Source organism: Entelurus aequoreus, linkage group LG13, assembly GCF_033978785.1.
Source record: "Entelurus aequoreus isolate RoL-2023_Sb linkage group LG13, RoL_Eaeq_v1.1, whole genome shotgun sequence".
In the NCBI taxonomy this organism is placed as follows: domain Eukaryota; kingdom Metazoa; phylum Chordata; class Actinopteri; order Syngnathiformes; family Syngnathidae; genus Entelurus; species Entelurus aequoreus.
The window spans coordinates 26,423,488-26,443,779 of NC_084743.1; the positions used below are offsets into that span (position 1 = coordinate 26,423,488).

General features: G+C 40.8%; 1 protein-coding gene across 1 annotated transcript; it reads right to left on the reverse strand.

The window, feature by feature from the left end:
* Window positions 1–14,103: 14,103 nt before the first annotated feature.
* Window positions 14,104–20,078, reverse strand: LOC133663799 (aerolysin-like protein). The gene is made up of 3 exons (XM_062068500.1): window positions 19,991–20,078; window positions 14,664–15,156; window positions 14,104–14,574 (listed from the first exon to the last, which is right to left on the reverse strand). The coding sequence occupies exons 2-3, from the start codon at window positions 15,144–15,146 to the stop codon at window positions 14,104–14,106; spliced, it is 954 nt and encodes a 317-aa protein (XP_061924484.1). The 5' UTR covers window positions 15,147–15,156; window positions 19,991–20,078.
* Between the last annotated feature and the right edge of the window lie 214 nt (window positions 20,079–20,292).

Here is a 20,292-nt window from a genome sequence, read left to right on the forward strand (position 1 = left end):
TGCATTGTCCTTTCCATCCTTACACTTTCCATCATTGTAACTGAGCTACTGTGTGGAACAATTTCCCTTGTGGATCATTAAAGTTTGTCTAAGTCTAAGTCTAAGTCTTGAGCATTACGGGGTCGCTGGGGGTGCTGGAGCCTAACCCAACTGCACACAGGCGGAAGGCGGGGTACACCCTGGACAAATCGCCACCTCATCGCAGGGCCAGCACAGATAGACAGACGACATTCACACTCACATTCACACACTAGGGACCATTTAGTGTTGCCAATCAACCTATCCCCAGCTGCATGTCTTTGGAGGTGGGAGGAAGCCGGAATACCTGTAGGGAACCCACGGAGTCACTGGGAGAACATGCAAAGTCCACACAGAAAGATCCTGAGCCCAGTATCGAACCCAGGACATTTGTATTGTGAGGCACACATACTAACCCCTGTACCACCGTGCTGCCCATACAGCCATATATAAAGTAATTATAAGGTAGCAAAGATTGTCAGGTTCAGTAGATGGCAACTAGTTAGCCTGCAAAAAAATATATACAGATTTTATGGTAAAAAAAAACAAAAACTGACTGCTCAGTCTTTAGAATTTTACCATACATTTTATTGTTTTTTATACCAAATTATTATAAATTGGAAAACTGTACCACTGTTGATTTTATGTTAAAATTCTACTGACTGAGCATTGAGGTTTTTTTTACTGTGAAAATATTGCCCCAAGTGGAGGAGTCCAAGTACCTCGGACACTGTATCGATATGTTGTGGTAAAAAAGGAGCTGAGCCGGAAGGCAAAGCTCTCAATTTACCGGTCAATCTACGTTCCTATCTTCACCTACGACCATGAGCTTTGGGTTATGACCGAAAGGACAAAATCACAGGTACAAGTGGCCAAAATGAGTGTTCTCCGTTGGGCGGCAGGGCTCTCCCTTAGAGATAGGGTGAGAAGCTCTGTCATCTGAGAGGAGCTCAAAGTAAAGCCATTGCTCCTCCACATCGAGACGAGCCAGATTAGGTTGTTTCGGCATCTAATCAGGATGCCACCCGGAAGCATACCTGAGGAGGTGTTGAGGGCACGTCCGACCCAGGACACGTTGGGAAGACTATGTCTCCCGGCTGGCCTGGGAACGCCCCGGGCGGAGCTGGACGAAGTGTCTGGGGAGAGGGAATTCTGGGCTTGCCTGCTTAGACTGCTGCTGCCGCGACCCGACCTTGGATAAGCAAAATTAAATTGATGCATGGCCATTTTTTTTTACAGTGCATTAATGAAAATTGAAAAGTGTTAACAATTTTATTGTTGCAGAATTTTTTTATTTTTTTTTTACAGTGCATTACTCTAAATTGAAAACAGATATTTTCATAGGAAAAATCTGGCAACTGAGCTGCTACTTTTTCCACCGTAAAACCCACGTTCCCTGTTTTTACAGTGCATTACTGGAAATGGAAAAATGATACTTCCGATGATTTTACAGTACATTTCTGGCAAATGAGCTGCCAGTAAATCTAGTGACTTTTTTTTTTTTTTACAGTGTAGCCTTGCAGACATGCTATCAATGGTTGTGCGGCTTTAAAGAAGTCAGTGTGAATATTAGGGCTGTGACTCTTTGGGCACCTAACGATTCCATCCCTTTCCGGTTCCTGGGTTGACGATTGGATTCAGAATCTATTCTGGATTCAGAATCCATTCTGTATTCAACACGATTCTCGATTTAAACTGATTTTGGCAATGCTAATGACATTTTTTCAAAACAGGTTACAGGTTAGAAAAGCTATTTCTGGTTGCATGGAGATGGCCTAAAAACGTATTGATTCTTATAAAAAGATAAATACAAATTGTAATTGTGAACGACTCTGCCTGTCGTCCGGGTTCGCAGGACCATCAAGGAAGGACATGTTGCAGCAGGTTTTGACTTCTTTATTATTTCAATAAAACAAAGTCTGTTGCGGATTGTTTTTCAGCTCTGCCTCGCTCTGCTCGCTCCTCCGTCTGCTTTCCAGCAGCACGTCGTCATCTCCCTTGGGCTCTCTTGCGCTCTCGCTCAGCGTCCTCCTCTCTCTTGCGCTCTCGCTCAGCGTCTGCCTCTCTCTGGCTCCTCTTCCTCTCGCGCTCAGCATCCGCTTCTCGCTCCGCTGCGTGTCTTGCTGTTTGCTTTCGCTTCTCATGCACTGCTGGCTCTCCACCTCTCTCTTCCCCGTCGTTCTCAGCTGCCGTCCTTTTACCCCTTGCGAGGAGATGAGCTGATTGTGACACGTCGCTCTCGGCGCGCACTGCCTCGCCGCTTGCTTGCCGTCCCCGCCTCCTCGCCGCCATCTTGGAGCGGGCTCCAGTGTGCCCTGCCTCCCTGTTGGACTGCCGGCCACGCCTCCTCGCCGCCATCTTGGAGCAGGCTGCGGCGGAGCACGCCTCGCTGTTGGTCTGCCGGCCCCGCCTCCCCACAGTAATCATTTAGAATCGGGATGAATGAGAATCTCAATTCGAATTTGTTCACCCCTAATGAATATGTATTGACTGAGATGGGTAGGTCGTGAGTTCCAACCCCGGTCGAGTCAAACCAAAGACTATAAAAATGGGACCCATTACCTCCCTGTTTGGCACCCAGGGTTGGAATTGGGGGTTAAATCACCAAAAAATTATTCCTGGGCGCGGCCGCTACTGCTGCTCACTGCTGCTGCCAACTGCTGCTGCCCACTTCTCCCCTCACCTCCCAGGGGGTGAACAACGGGATGGGTCTAATGCAGAGGACAAATTTCACCACACCTAGTGTGTGTGTGACAATTACCCAAACATTCATCTGTAGGTGTCCTGACTAAGGCCAGAAGGTGGGCCCAAATTACACAAGGTTTAAGTACTTTAACTTTAACTATGTACAAAGCAGATCATGATTGAGGGTGTGGCGGCGTGGCTCGGTTGTTAGAGTGACCGTGCCAGCAACTTGAGGGTTCCAGGTTCGAGTCTCGTCGTTGTGTCCACTGGTTTAATTGTAGCTTAAATGTGGCCACTAAGCCTCTAAAGCAGGGGTCACCAACGCGGTGCCCGCGGGCACCAGGTAGCCCGTAAGGACCAGATGAGTAGCCCGCTGGCCTGTTCTAAAAATAGCTCAAATAGCAGCACTTACCAGTGAGCTGCCTTTATTTTTTCAATTTTATTTATTTACTAGCAAGCTGGTCTTTGCTCGACATTTTTAATTCTAAGAGAGACAAAACTCAAATAGAATTTGAAAATCCAAGAAAATATTTTAAAGACTTGGTCTTCACTAACTGACAAAGAAACAGATAACAGATTTGGTGTCTAGTTCAAAGTGTGACATGATTTATTTAAAAATGTGAGAGTTGACTTTTGTATTTTACATGAGTTATTATTTTTCAAACATGGTGCAAAGTAATTCATGATTTGTTAAAAAATGTTAGTGGCTAGCTAGTTAAAATGGGATATTGTGATTTCACAAGACTGTCTTAGAAGTGATAATTTGAAAATGTTCAATTTGAAAAACGTGCACTTAGAGAAAATATAAAAATAAAGTGTTGCATATTGATATTTATCTGTTAATATTTATTGTGAGAAATCATTAAGATGATCAGTGTTTCCACAAAGATAATTATCATTAATTATTAATAATAACATAGAGTTAAAGGTAAATTGAGCAAATTGGCTATTTCTGGCAATTTATTTAAGTGTGTATCAAACTGGTAGCCCTTCCCATTAATCAGTACACAAGAAGTAGCTCTTGGTTTAAAAAATGTTGGTGACCCCTGCTCTAAAGGCTTAGTGGACACATGCGTGGACAGCACCTTTTAGCTCTTTTTCCAAAATTGTGTACACTACTGAATTGGGGTCTTATGGCCGCTTATGTGGACACTTATACTGCCATCTGGTGGTGTCAGAAGAGTATAACATACAATGGAATTTGGAAAAAAAAGTGTAAAAATAAGAATTAGCACGTCACTAAACATGAAATACACGTTTGTGTACTTATGGACTAAGTACATCATATCAAAAGATGATTCTTGGTTTTTATTGTAATTAGGGTCCAATAAGCCCAAATAGCAAAGAGAAATTAAAAAAAGCATGTAAACAAACAGCTTGGGCCTTAAAAGGTTAAGCTGTTACACTATGTAAAGCCCTTTGAGTCACTAGAGAAAAAGTGCTATATAAATATAATTTACTTCACTTACAAAACAATAAATGACAGGTTTAATCATCGGATGTTCTTCTGAAGTCAGAACATTTTGAATTTGGTGGACATAGTGCCCAAACACAAAACCAAACCAGGATAGACTAGAAAGGTTGGTAGCAGGAACAGACTATGTATTATCTATGACCAGATGTGCATACTCACAAGTTGAAGAGTGGACAGATGATATCAGACCGGGAAGAAGTGCAAGGACTCTGTACAGGTTAATGATAAAAACTTGAACTGTTATAGGCAATGAGGTTGTAGTGGCCAAACCACCTGGGATTCTGTCGAATGTGATAGGCTAGGAGGCTGAGGATGGAGCCCAAGGGGGGAAGGTCTAAGAGCAGACCTATTTAAGACATTAGCCTCCGGCCAAGAAAGGAATCGAGCTACAACGTGTAAATATTAAATATCTACATTCCAATAACACATACACACCAAATAATAGAACAGGAAACAGATATTGGCAATAACAAGGTCAATCTAAACACATTCAGATTCAAAGTCTCTGTGATACAGTTTACGATGAGAAACTATGATAAACTTACTAAGTTTCCATAAAGGGTGACACCACGTTTATGTGCTATTTTAACTATTTATGAATTTATTTGATCCAAATGTAAAGTTTTTATCATTCATCATGTTTTTGCACTGCAGCGCTGGTAGAAAAGAGCATTTATTCTTGTGTCTAAATGTACTTTATACACTGTGACAATGACCATAAAGGAAGATTGAACTTTGAAACTAGATTAGACAAAAGTCAATAATACACGTACAGTGAGGGATAACGGTCTCACACAGTTAGGGGATAGACTCCACCGAGTCCATTTATTCCAAACAAAGAAAATAGATACATTGTTTTCAACGATGAGCTTAGTTTTTATACAACATTTTTTTATTATAAATCACTGGTAGAAAAGAGCATTTATTCTTGTGTCTAAATGTACTGTATACACTCTGACAATGACCGTAAAGGAAGTCAAATCAAATCAAATCAAATCAACTTTATTTATAAAGCACATTTAAAATTTACCACAGGGGTAGCCAAAGGGCTGTACAATAGGCAGGTTAAAAGATAACACAAGAGAAATGAGCAAACACAACACAAACAGAGCACGATAAAAAATAAATAAATAAATAAAATAGAAACAGGTTCACAGCAGGTGCATTATGGGACACCATAGCAGGATGGAGATCACAGAATGTTAAAGGCCATGGAATAAAAGTATGTTTTTAAGAGCGATTTAAAAACAGGAAGAGAGGAGGCCTGTCTAACACTCAGAGAGAGGTAAGTCGTTCCAGAGCTTGGGAGCAGCAGCGGCGAAAGCTCTGTCATCTCTAAGCTTGTCAGGGACCGTCAACAGCAGCTGATCGGCTGATCTTAGGGATCGGGGGGAGGGCAGTAAGGCTAAAGGAGGTCGGAGAGATATGTTGGAGCGGGGTTGTTTAGACATTTAAAAACAAATAGTAGGAGTTTAAAGTTGATTCGGTAGTGCACATGGAGCCAGTGAAGGGACGCTAGTATAGGGGTGATGTGCTCACGCCTGCGGGTCTGTGTTAGCAGACGAGCAGCAGAGTTCTGCACAGGCTGCAGGCGGGCGAGGGAGGCCTGGCTAATGCCTACGTACAGGGCATTGCAGTAGTCAAGACGAGTCGAGATAAAGGTGTGGATTAAGATCATGTCCTGATAGAAACGGTTTCACTTTCGCTATTTGGCGTAGTTAATAAAAGCTTTTTTATAGGACGCTGCTGATTTGTTTACAATCTGAGTTTAACTTTATCCCCAGGTTTGTGACACAGTCGCTGAGATACGTGGACAGAGTGGCGAAGTCTACGTTGGGGGAGGGAGAGCAACTTGGACCGAACAACATAACTTCTGTTTGGTTTTCATTTAGGGCTCAGGAAGTTAACTGAAAGCCAGGTTTTGATGGCGTGCAGTCTGTGAGATGTTGGACCGTGTTATTTTTTGCCATGGGAAAGTACATCTGGCAATCATCGGCATAAAAATGAAATGCAATACCATACTCCCTGAAAACAGAACCAAGGGGGAAAAGGTAAAGCGCAAATAAAAGTGGCTCAAGGATTGAGCCCTGGGGGACCCCGCGTGGAAGAGGAGCTGTGGAAGACATAAAGCTGTCTATTTTTACACAAAAACTCCTGTCAGTCAGGTACGACCGGAACCAGTTGAGGACGGCACCAGGAAGATTGAACTTTGAAACTAGATTAGACAAAAGTCAATAATATACATACATCCATCCATCCATTTTCTACCGCTTGTCCCTTTTGGGGTCACAGGTTGTGCTGGAGCCTATCTCAGCTGCATTCGGGTGGAAGGCGGGGTACACCCTGGACAAGTCGCCACGTACAGTGAGGGATAACGGTCTCACATGTTCTGTTCTACATAGTTAATGGTTAAAAGTTAGGGAAAACTCCACCAAGTCCATTTATTCCAAGCAAAGAAGTTAGATACATTGTTTTCAACTATGAGCTTAGTTTTTATACCTCATTTTTTTATTATGAATCACTTTGTTTGCCACTAAAACGGCCTTCTTTCATCTCCGTAATATCGCTAAAATTACTTCCATCTTGTCCACTAGCGACGCTGAGATCATTATTCATGCGTTCGTTACATCTCGTCTCGATTACTGTAACGTATTATTTTCGGGTCTCCCTATGTCTAGCATTAAAAGATTACAGTTGGTACAAAATGCGGCTGCTAGACTTTTGACAAAAACAAGAAAGTTTGATCATATTACGCCTATACTGGCTCACTTGCACTGGCTTCCTGTGCACTTATGATGCGACTTTAAGGTTTTACTACTTACGTATAAAATACTACACGGTTTAGCTCCAGCCTATCTTGCTGATTGTATTGTACCATATGTCCCGACAAGAAATCTGCGTTCAAAGAACTCCGGCTTATTAGTGATTCCCAGAGCCCAAAAAAAAGTCTGCGGGCTATAGAGCGTTTTCTACTCGGGCTCCAGTACTCTGGAATGCCCTCCCTGCCTGCGAGAGGCAATGATGAGAGATATAGCAGATTAGTCTCGCTTAACAAGTGGCTGTCTTGCCTCTGTAGACAACAGGGACTAACGTTTATTGATAACTGACCCTCTTTCTGGGGCAAACCAGGCTTGCTGATGAGAGACGGCCTTCACTCTAATCAGGAAGGTGCCATCATCCATCATCAGACTACTGTTTAAGTCTCACTTGACTGACTACACTAGAGCAAGCCCGGTCACAGGCAATTACAGAGTCTGTTAGTCCGGGTGAGGAGTCAGTTAAACTAGAACTAGCCAGCGCCAGGCTGGATAATCCATGTACGCATAGCAATTCTCTTAGAATAATACACAATTCACATAATGTTTTTTCTGTTGTGACTGTGTCAGAGGTAGACATGCATTCTACTGAGGTGGCAAATTATGATGTGTCCAGTTTATCGCAGCACCAAGCAAACAAACAGAAAATTCCCGTCATATCAATTCCTAGATATGGTCGAAACTATTTAAAGTGCACTACGCATAATAAACGCAACATTGTTAATATTGCTACTACGGATAATCTCAACAAAAACTCGTCAAAACAGCCCAATACCTATAATATGGGCTTTTTAAACAAAAGATCATTGTCTCCCAAAGCGTTATTAATTAATGAGGGCATTAGAGACAACAATCTTAACGTCATTGGTCTTAGCGAAACCTGGCTCAAACAAGACGATTTTTTTGCGCTAAATGAGGCATCTCCTCCTAACTATACGAATGCACATGTTGCCCGTCCTCTTAAAAGGGGAGGGGATGTCGCACTAATATACAATGAAAACTTTAACCTTACCCCTAACCTAAATAATAAATGTAAATCGTTTGAGGTGCTTACTATGAGGTCTGTCACACCGCTACCTCTCGACCTGGCTGTTATCTACCGCCCCCCTGGGCCCTATTCGGACTTTATCAGTGAATTCTCAGAGTTTGTTGCTGATCTAGTGACGCACGCCAACAATATAATCATAATGGGGGACTTTAATATCCATATGAATACCCCATCGGATCCTCAGTGCGTGGCGCTCCAGACCATAATTGATAGCTGTGGTCTTACACAAATAATACATGAACCCACGCATCGCAACAGTAATACGATAGATCTAGTGCTTGTCAGGGGTGTCACCACCTCCAAAATTATGATACTTCCATATACTAAAGTAATGTCCGATCATTACCTTATAAAATTTGAAGTTTTGACTCATTGTCATCAAGCTAATAATAATAACTGCTATAGCGGCTGCAACATTAATGCTGGTACAACGATGACTCTTGCTGACCTACTGCCTTCGGTAATGGCACCATTCCCAAATTATGTCAGCTCTATTGATAACCTCACTAATAACTTTGACGATGCCCTGCGCGAAACCATTGATAGTATAGCACCGCTAAAGCAAAAAAGGGCCCCTAAAAGGCGCACCCCATGGTTTACAGAAGAAATTAGAGCTCATAAATTATCATGTAGAAAGCTGGAACGCAAATGGCGCGCGACTAAACTTGAGGTTTTGCATCTAGCATGGAGTGATAGTTTAATAACTTATAAACGCATGCTTACCTTAGCTAAAGCTAAATATTACTCAAATCTCATCCGCCTCAACAAAAACGATCCTAAATTTCTGTTTAGTACAGTAGCATCGCTAACCAAACAAGAGACTCGTCCTAGTAGCTCCACCCACTCAGCAGATGACTTTATGAATTTCTTTAATAAGAAAATTAAACTCATTAGAAAGGAGATTAAAGACAACGCATCCCAGCTACAACTGGGTTCTATTAACACAGATACGACTGTATATACGATGGATACCGCCCTCCAAAATAGTCTCTCTATTTTTGATGAAATAACATTAGAGGAATTATTACGGCGTGTAAGTGGGATAAAACAAACAACATGTTTACTTGACCCACTTCCTGGGAAACTTATCAAGGAACTGTTTGTATTATTAGGTCCATCAGTGTTAAATATTATAAACGTATCACTTTCCTCCGGCACTGTTCCCCTCGCATTCAAAAAAGCGGTTATTCATCCTCTGCTCAAAAGACCTAACCTCGATCCCGACCTCATGGTAAACTATCGACCGGTCTCCCACCTTCCGTTTATTTCGAAAATTCTCGAAAAAATTGTTGCACAGCAGCTAAATGAACACTTAGTGTCTAACAATCTCTGTGAACCCTTTCAATCCGGTTTCAGGGCAAATCACTCTACCGAGACAGCCCTCGCAAAAATGACTAATGATCTATTGCTAACGATGGATTCCGATGCGTCATCTATGTTGCTGCTTCTTGATCTTAGCGCCGCTTTCGATACCATCGATCATAATATTTTATTAGAGTGTATCAAAACACGTGTTGGTATGGCAGACTTAGCCTTGTCTTGGTTTAACTCTTATCTTACTGACAGGATGCAGTGCATCTCCCATAACAATGTGACCTCGGACTATGTCAAGGTAACGTGCGGAGTTCCCCAGGGTTCGGTTCTTGGCCCTGCACTCTTTAGTATATACATGCTGCCGCTAGGTGACATCATACGCAAATACGGTGTTAGCTTTCACTGTTGTGCTGATGACACCCAACTCTACATGCCCCTTAAGCTGACCAACACGCCGGATAGTAGTCAGCTGGAGGCGTGTCTTAATGAAATTAAACAATGGATGTCCGCTAACTTTTTGCAACTCAACGCTAAGAAAACGGAAATGCTGATTATCGGTCCTGCTAGACACCGACATCTATTTATTAATACCACCTTAACATTTGACAACCAAACAATTACACAAGGCGACTCGGTAAAGAATCTGGGTATTATCTTCGACCCAACTCTCTCGTTTACATCACACATTAAGGGTGTTACTAAAACGGCCTTCTTTTATCTCCGTAATATCGCAAAAATTCGTTCCGTTTTGTCCACTAGCAACGCTGAGATCATTATCCATGCGTTCGTTACGTCTCGTCTCAATTACTGTAACGTATTATTTTCGGGTCTCCCTATGTCAAGCATTAAAAGATTACAGTTGGTACAAAATGCGGCTGCTAAACTTTTGACAAGAACAAGAAAGTTTGATCATATTACGCCTATACTGGCTCACCTGCACTGGCTTCCTGTGCACTTAAGATGTGACTTTAAAGTTTTACTACTTACGTATAAAATACTACACGGTCTAGCTCCAGCCTATCTTGCCGATTGTATTGTACCATATGTCCCGGCAAGAAATCGGCGTTCAAAAAACTCCGGCTAATTAGTGATTCCCAGAGCCCAAAAAAAGTCTGCGGGCTATAGAGCTTTTTCTATTCAGGCTCCAGTACTCTGGAATGCCCTCCCAGTAACAGTTATAGATGCTACCTCAGTAGAAGCATTTAAGTCCCATCTTAAAACTCATTTGTATACTCTAGCCTTTAAATAGACCCCCTTTTTAGACCAGTTGATCTGCCGTTTCTTTTCTTCTCTCCTCTGCTCCCCTCTACCTTGGGGAGGGGGAGTTGCACAGGTCCGGTGGCCATGGATGAAGTGCTGGCTGTCCAGAGTCGGGACCTCGGATGGACCGCTAGTCTGTGCATCGGTTGGAGACATTTCTGCGCTGCTGACCCGTCTCCGCTCGGGACGGTTTCCTGCTGTCTCCACTATGGACTGGACTCTCGCTGATGTGTTGGATCCACTGTGGACTGGACTTTCACAATATTATGTCAGACCCACTCGACATCCATTGCTTTCGGTCTCCCCTAGAGGGGGGGGTTACCCACATATGCGGTCCTCTCCAAGGTTTCTCATAGTCATTCACATCGACGTCCCACTGGGGTGAGTTTTTCCTTGCCCGTATGTGGGCTCCGTACCGAGGATGTCGTTGTGGCTTGTGCAGCCCTTTGAGACACTTGTGATTTAGGGCTATATAAATAAACATTGATTGATTGATTGAAATAAAAGTTCCATAAGCCAAGCAGATACATTTACGGTATATGTTTTAATTGCTGATGCGTTATAATTAGTTTTTAAATGTGCCAGAAAATAACCCGTTTTGTATACTGTTGATGCGTTTCAATGCCCAGTAGGGTGTAAATGTGTTCCTGTATAGTATTTCTCCAGTAATGATCATGTGTCGACATCAATTATGGTATTTTGAGGGATAATCTTTGAAGTCAAAGATCACTGAAGGCCTAGGTGGGAAACGCACGGCTTGCCACTGCACATTCGCATCCACAAAAAAATACACACGCCATACACGCGTATCTCACCCAGCACAAACTTAGCACAAACGATTTGGACACGTTTGGGGAGATTTTGACATAGTTGCAGCGAGCCACCTCACCGAGCGATCCGACCAGCTCCTTATTTAAGGACACTTATTTTGCACACATTTCCATTAATGTAATAAATGTTGTGGGAATTGATTAAACTGTTTATTACAAATGCATTGGTTTTTAAAAGTTGCAAGTGACAAGTACCATTTCAGTGAAACTAAAAAAATTAAAAACTGCATCAATATACATAAATATAAAGAAGCAACAATAATCCATGTTTAACGGAATCCGAGCTACTGAATTGGAACTGTAATCAAATTGTGAGGTTCCCAAAGATTCCTTTAATATTATACATTTTATATTTGATGACAATAATCCCTTGTTACGTTTCACTAATTTCAACAAACTATTTAGATATTTATGTCAAAACCTCATTCTAGTAATGATATATTCTTCTTTCCTATTTCTATTACCTACTCTTATTACTCCTACACTCCTCTGGACTTTATAATACTGTTTACCTTTTCTTTCTGTATTCCAAATATCCTGCTATTTTTTTTTAATTGACTTTACCACACATTTACCAAACTTACAGCTTCATTTATTCTAAAGATTTTCGGACATGTACAGTGCTAATAATTCCCATTTAAAACTGATACCTTGTCACTAATTATTGTATTCAGTACTATGTTTTCTTGTAGAATAATTGCTTTAGCTCCAACTTAATTTTTTTTTTTTTTTAGGTGCATGTGTACATACAGTATTTTGACACTTTCTGAATGGTTTTCATTCATACACTTTTCTCTCAGATAATGATTTAAACTTCAATTATTTAATAATTGCATGTCCAGGTCTGGGATTTCATACATACACTGTGGTATGCCAGGAAGTTGGTATCCATCCATCATCCATTTTCTACCGCTTTTTCCTTTTAGGGTCACGGGGGGGGGGGGGGGTGTTGCATTCGGGCGGAAGGCGGGGTACACCCTGGACAAGTCGCCACCTCATCACAGGGCCAACACAGATAGACAGACAACATTCACACTCACATTCACACTAGGACCAATTTAGTGTTGCCAATCAACCTAGCCCCAGGTGCATGTCTTTGGAGGTGGGAGGATGCCGGAGTTTCACAACACATACATACCGCCTTTGCCGGAGACGTAGCATAAAAATAGAAAAAGTGCCCCAAAGATATTTTTTGGCATTGACCATTGTACGAGTCATACATCATTCCTGACCATATCATCATGCTACTTTTGTGTTATACAAATGCTTTGCAGGTGGTCTAAATAAAGGTGCTTTCAAATAAACCTTAAAGAGGCCTTATCTTTTATACTTTATATTTTAGTTGACTAAATGTACTGTAATTTTAGTTGACTAAAATGTTGTGTAATTTTAATTAACTAAAACTGGCCTAAATTGAATAATTTTAGATGACCAAAATGAGACTAAAACTCTTAATACACTTTCGTCAAAAGACAATAACTAAAACTAAATTGAAAACAGCTGTCAAAATGAACACTGGTGTAACCGCGAAAGCAACAGAAAACCCTTCATAACGCTACTTGGGTTTTCGTGTTTCACGGTTGCCTTTTCAGACCACTAAAATAGGGCTCTAAAAGTTACTTATTACTTAAAGTTTAAGTTTGGGATTAACTGTGCATAATATTTCCAGAGCCCATAAAAGTCTGCAGGTCCTACAGCGTTTTCTACTCGGGCTCTAGGACTCTCGGATACCCTACTGGCAAAAGTTAGAGATGCCACCTCAGCGGAAGCATTGAAGTCCTACCTTAAATCTCTTTTATATACTCTAGCTTTTGGATAGATCCCTTTTTAGACCAGTTGACCTGCCGCTTTTCTTTTCTTCTTTCCTTCTCCTGCATGACGAGGTGGCCACAGATTATCTTTGGAGTGGTACCAGACTGGAAGAAGTGCCAGCTGTTCGAAGTTGTAACCCAGGGTGGACCACTCTTCTATGCACCAATCGGTGACGTCTCTACATTGTTGATTTGTCTACATGAAAAAACATATGACCCTCATATTACCATGAATTTAACAATTTAATATCTGTGGTCCCTTCTCAAGGTTTTTTTCTTTTTCCCATCCTGTGCTTTTAGAGTTTATCCTTTCCCAGATGTGGGTTCAGACCAGGGGATGTTGTTGTGGTTTTTGAAGCCCTTTGGGGCACTTGTGATTAAGGGCTACACAATAAACTTTGATTGATTGATTGATTGATTGATATGGTGAAAACAAAGCAACAAATGTGTGGGAACATCTATGACTGTGTTGGGAAAAGCTTCCCAAACATTATTTGATTTCCATTACACTAAGTGTGTTCAGCTGTTATGTCTGCAAAAGGTTGCTAGTATGATGAGTCAACATTAAAAATGATGATACAAATCATTTGACTAAAGGATTCCAGGAATACATTTGAAAATTGAAATGATGATTTACTAAACAGACACATTAAAAAATGGGACCAGCTTGACAGACTTATTTTAATATTTTGTTTTACAAGGACTAAGGATGGACATGGAAACACAACCAGGTTTATGATGATGATTTTTGATCTGTGACGGTCATTCAGTTAGCAAGTTAACATGACTAGCAATCAAACCATTGCAATCAATATGAAAACTGTGCACAGTGAGATGTTTATGCATCTCATTCAGCATTAATAACTTTATCAGACTCAGTGGTACTTACATCCACTGCTGTGTAAGCCACACCAGTGTAGTTGCCAGTGGATTCGAAGACCAGCATGTGGCCATTCATGCATGTGATGCAAACTGAGGCCGAGTACTCCAGGTCGATGACTGCTCGTCCCACCGACAACTCAACGCTCACAGTCTTTCCTGCCGGGACTTTCACACTAACCTCATCTGATTCTGTTATGGTCTCCTCATGGCTCATTGAGTTGGAGTGCTCTGCTCCCACGGTCAAGCTAAACCCACTAGACACCTCCACCAGCTCTGGGATCCCTGCTGAAACGGTCACGCTGACGGTGGACTCAATCTTGTTGGTGGTGCTCCAGGTGGTATTCTTGGTCACAGATCTGCTGTACGTACATTTCTGCTCTTGAGCCTCACTAGTGTTGTTGCGATATGCCACGGATTTGATGTATTCTTTTTTCACCTGGATCAAACAAACAGAGAAAAACACAAAAAGATGCATATTGTGTAGTTATATAGTGACTGAGATATGCCACACATAGTACCACTCACCTGGGGTGTGTACACGGCAAGGCTAGGATAGGTCATGTTGGTCAGCACAGACGACTTGATGGGACTGATGAAGCGGAATCCCATACAGTCGATGTCAGCGCCGTGTCTCCCTTCCAAGCCCAGGCAGACTCCAGACCCCACGTCAATAGAGTACTCTGTCTTCAGGGGCCAGCCATTCATGTGCGCGAAGAATTCGCGTCCAGAACTGGTCCATAGTTTGATGCCACCTAGGCGTGACCCGGCTCCGTTGCCCCACAGGGACAGCTTGGTGATGCGCTCGCCAGTGTTGAAGGTAAACTCATTGAAAGTGCTTCCTTTCCCGAAAGTCTCCACGCGCCCGTCGGTCAGTTCGGCCCGCACGGCGTGGATCTGCCAGCCGCCTACTGCCACTCCAATCTTCTTGAGGGTGGCACCATTGTTATAGCCATCGAAAGAAAAGTGACGGCCTCCTCCTCCACCAATGAGAAAAAGCGTAGTCGACATGTTTGATAGTCTGAAACAGAAATGTTCCTAAACATTTACAGATTTACTGGACTTCCTGAAGATTTGTATGGAGGTTAATTCGTGTCTTTATAACAAAAGATTGTTTTCTGTAACTGAATTGTTTGCCTTTGAATTTTGTGAACTGAATTTTTTGTTTTTTTTTACATCAAATTATGCTGACAAATTACATTGAATAAAAATATGTGAGCAAAAGCTGTATTTAAAAAGTATGTAAAAAGTTGTGTTTTTTTTTTACAGTGCATTACTCTAAATTAAAAACAGGTATTTTCATAGGAAAATTCTGGCGACTGAGCTGCTACTTTTCCCACCGTAAAATCCACGTTCCCTGGAAATGGAAAAATTATACTTCCGATTATTTTACAGTACATTTTTGGCAAATGAGCTGCCAGTAAATCTAATAAATGCCAGTTATTTTTTTTTACAGTGTAGCCTTGCGGACATGCTATCAATGGTTGCACAGCTTTAAAGAAGTCAGTGTGAATATTAGGGGTGTGACTCTATGATCACCTAACGATTCCATCCCATTCCGGTTCCTGGGTTGATGATTGGATTCAGAATCCATTCTGTATTCAACACAATTCTCGATTCAAACCGATTTTTACAATGCTAATGACATTTTTTCAAAACAGGTTACAAGTTAGAAAAGCTATTTCTGGTTGCAGGGTGATGGCCTAAAAACGTATTGATTCTTATAAAAAAATAATAAATAAATACAAATTGTAATCGATTTCTGAAAATGATGAATTCATTTAGTGCTTGTCAGGGGTGTCACCACCTCCAAAGTTATGATACTCCCGTATACTAAAGTAATGTCCGATCATTACCTTATAAAATTCGAAGTTCTGACTCATCGTCAACAAGCTAATAATAATAATAACTGCTTTAGCAGCCGCAACATTAATGCTGCCACAACGATGACTCTTGCTGGCCTACTGCCTTCGGTAATGGCACCATTCCCAAATTATGTGGGCTCTAATGATAACCTCACTAACAACTTTCTGTTGTTAGTGATCAATGGTTTCGCCCTGCGCGAAACCATTGATAGTATAGCACCGCTAAAGCTAAAAGGGGCCCCTAAAAGGCGTACCCCATGGTTTACAGAAGAAACTACAGCTAATAAATTAGAGGGGGGGAGGTCACCAACATCTGGGGTCCTCTCCAAGGTTTCTCATAGTCATTCACATTGACATCCCACTGGGTTGTGAGTTTTTCCTTGCCCTTATGTGGGCTCTGAACCAAGGATATCGTTGTGGCTTGTGCAGCCCTTTGAGACACTTGTGATTTAGGGCTATATGAATAAACATTGATTGATTGAATCGGGATGAATGAAAAATCTCAATTCGAATGTGAATTGATTTTTGTTCACCCCTAATGAATATGTATTGATTGTTGATAATGTACAAAGCAGATCATGATTGAGGGTGTTGCGGCGTGGCTCGGTTGCTAGAGTGACCGTGCCAGCAACTTGAGAGTTCCAGGTCCGAGTCCCGTCGTTGTGTCCTTGGACAAGACACCTTACTCACCTGCTGCCAGTGCCACCCACATTGGTTTAAATGTAGCTTAAAGATCTTTAAGCTGTTACACTATGTAAAGCGCTTTGAGTCACTAGAGAAAAAGTGCTATATAAATATAAATTACTTCACTTACAAAACAATAAATGACACAGGTTTAATCATCCGATGTTCTTCTGAAGTCAGAACATTTTGAATTTGGTGGACTTACTGCACAAACACAAAACCAAACCAGGATAGACTAGAAAGGTTGGTAGCAGGAACAGACTATGTATCATCTATGACCAGATGTGCATACTCACAAGTTGAAGAGTGGACAGATGATATCAGACCGAGAAGAAGTGCAAGGACTGTGTACAGGTTAATGATGAAAACTGGAACTTTTATAGGCAATGAGGTTGTAGTGGCCAAACCACCTGGGATTCTGTTGAATGTAATAGGCTAGGAGGCTGAGGATGGAGCCTAAGGGGGGAAGGTCTTATAGCAGACCTATTTAAGACATTAGCCTCTGGCCAAGAAAGGAATCGAGCTACAACGTGTAAATATTAAATTTCTACATTCCAATAACACATACATACCAAATAATAGAACAGGAAACAGATATGGGCAATAACAAGGTCCATCTAAACACATTCAGATTCAAAGTCTCTGTGATACAGTTTACGATGAGAAACTATGATACATTTACTAAGTTTCCATAAAGGGTGACACCACTTTTATGTGCTATTTTAACTATTTATGAATATTTTTGATCCAAATGTAAAGTTTTTATCATTCATCATGTTTTTGCACTGCAGCGCTGGTAGAAAAGAGCATTTATTCTTGTGTCTAAATGTACTGTATACACTCTGACAATGACCATAAAGGAACACTTTCCCTTGAAAATAGATTAGACAAAAGTCAATAATATACGTACAGTGATAGATAACGGTCTCACATGTTCTGTTCTACATAGTTAATGGCTAAAAGTTAGGGAAAGACTCCACCGAGTCCATTTATTCCAAACAAAGAAGTTGGATAAATTGTTTTCAATGACGAGCTTAGTTATTATACCACATTCTTTTGTTATAAATCACTGGTAGAAAAGAGCATTTATTCTTGTGTCTAAATGTACTGTATACACTCTGACAATGACCATAAAGGAAGATTGAACTTTGAAACTAGATTAGACAAAAGTCAATAATATATGTACTGTGAGGGATAACGGTCTCATATGTTCTGTTCCACATAGTTAATGGATAAAAGTTAGGGAAAGACTCCACCAAGTCCATTAATTCCAAACAAAGAAGTTACATAAATTGTTTTCAACTATGAGCTTAGTTTTTATACCACATTTTTTATTATAAATCACTTTGTTTGCCACTTGCCATTGTATGAAAAGTGCTATATTTTTATTTCTATTTTTTATTTTTATTTTTATTTTTATTTTTTTTTATAATGTCCTGCCCAGCTTCTCGGGCAAATCATATAGCAGATGTAGATGCCCATATCGGCTGTTCAGATTTACTTTACAAAAGAGAAGTGTAGGATACTTCTCTTGTTGCCTTACTTGTATTTTGACTTTATTAAATGTATTTATATTATCAAAAATGAAAAGTGCTATATAAATAACGTTTGATTTGATTTGATTTGACACATTGAAAATATAACTAAATATTTTTTTTTACCAACGCTATACAAGTATAACCCATTTACCATTTACCATATTATCTTAAGAATACAGCCAGAGGTCACTCTCTTTTATTACGAGACGTACAGACCAGTGATTTTCAACCATTTAATGGTACGCCAAAGAATCACTTGATCAAAGTACAGTGTTTGTTCTATATTCAAACACAGCGTTACTGTTCAAACTGTGTTTAATGTTACAGTGGCCAAAAATATGAAATACACTTGTTAAATAAAACATCTGCCTTGTTTTTAATGAATATTCAGGCCTACTACGCTACTCTATTTTAATTTTGGTAATTATGTTGGTAAATGGAGAGCCAAATGTTTTATGAAGTGCTGCTTGGTGGAAAAACAAATTGAGAACCACTAGCATAGACTATTGTAATGTCTGCTTCCTGGTCTTGCTAAAAACAATATTGCATATTTACAGTTACTCAAACATTTATCTGCAGGTGTCCTGACGAAGGCCAGAAGGCGGGCCCAAATTACACAAGTTTTAAAGTCACTGCATAAACAGTACAGGCCAAAAGTTTGGACAATTCTTCTGATTCAATGGGTTTTCTTTATTTTCATGACTATTTACATTGTAGATTGTCACTGAAAGCATAATGAATAATAAAAAAAAGTGAAATAACTGAAAACATATTTTATATTCTAGTTTCTTCAAAATAGCCACACTGATTACTGTTTTGCACACTCTTGGCATTCTCTCGATGAGCTTCAAGAGGTAGTCACCTGAAATGGTTTTCACTTCACAGGTGTCATAGTTTTGATGTCTTCAGTGACAATCTACAATATAAATAGTCATGAAAATAAAGAAAAGGCATTGAAATGAGAAGGTGTGTCCAAACTTTTGGCCTGTACTGTATATGCATACTGTATATACATATACATATACACATATACATATATATGTATACATGTAGAGTGTAAAAAGTACTCAAAACCCTAAACTTCTCAATCTTTTGTCACATTTATTTGATCAATTGTATGTGAAAGACCAACGCAAAGAGGTATAGAATTGTGAAGTTGAAAGGAAATTATACATAATTTCTTATCTTTTTTTTTTTTACATATTAAAAAGTGAAAAGGACATTGTGCAAAAATATTCAGCCCTATGTAGTTGATACTTTGAAATTGATCAAATGTCCTCTCAACGACAAGATCTTGGGTTCGGGGGAACCTGCCTGTCCTGACGGTACCGTTGTTGCCGGACACACAATGGACTCTTGGGAGAAGTGAAAAGCCGCGTGTCTGGCGACCCATACAGTCGAGGACAATGACTGTATGTACTTATTTGGAACTATGGTGACCCCGTAAGGGACAAGCGGTAGGAAATTGATGGATGGATGGCTAACAGGACATCTGCTGTTTGAAGTAAGCATTGCCCTGGTGTATCGACAAACTGGAAGATGCTGGCAGCCGTCCAAAGTACCGTAAAGCTGCCACAAATAATTGGAGGATGCGAACAGAGCTCCGGGTACTCAGACATTTGTGATTTTGGACCAAATCACAAACTTGACAAGATCTCAGAGATGCCGTTTGCTCTGCATGGCAAAGTATGATGCATTTGAGGACCAAAAATAGACAGAGTAAAAACTTTCAATTAGTTTTCGCTCACTCAAATACAAACGTTCTAACCTGGATTGTTTTCCCTGGCTGCAAGCGACGTGACACGGTCGTTTCCTTCGAGATTCTCTTAGAAACTCCTTCACTCTCTCTCATGGACATGCACCTGTTGATTGTGCACTTTTGTTGGACTGGCTTGCTGTGTTATCGCGTTTGCGACAGCACCCAAGGTCGCAGAACAGAAACACATTGCAGGCTTACACACACATTCGCATCCACGAAAAAATACACACCACACACACGCGTTCCTCACCCCCCATCCCAGGCCTTGGACGCTTCACCCCACATGATATGACGGAAAACGGAGCCCCTGG

Bases quoted from the DNA above. Each gene is read 5' to 3' on its own strand.
- LOC133663799 (XM_062068500.1), bottom strand. From the start codon at position 15,146: ATGTCGACTACGCTTTTTCTCATTGGTGGAGGAGGAGGCCGTCACTTT. The intron at 14,575-14,663 runs GTGAGTGGTACT...TGTTTGATCCAG, and splicing joins TTGCCGTGTACACACCCCAG to GTGAAAAAAGAATACATCAA.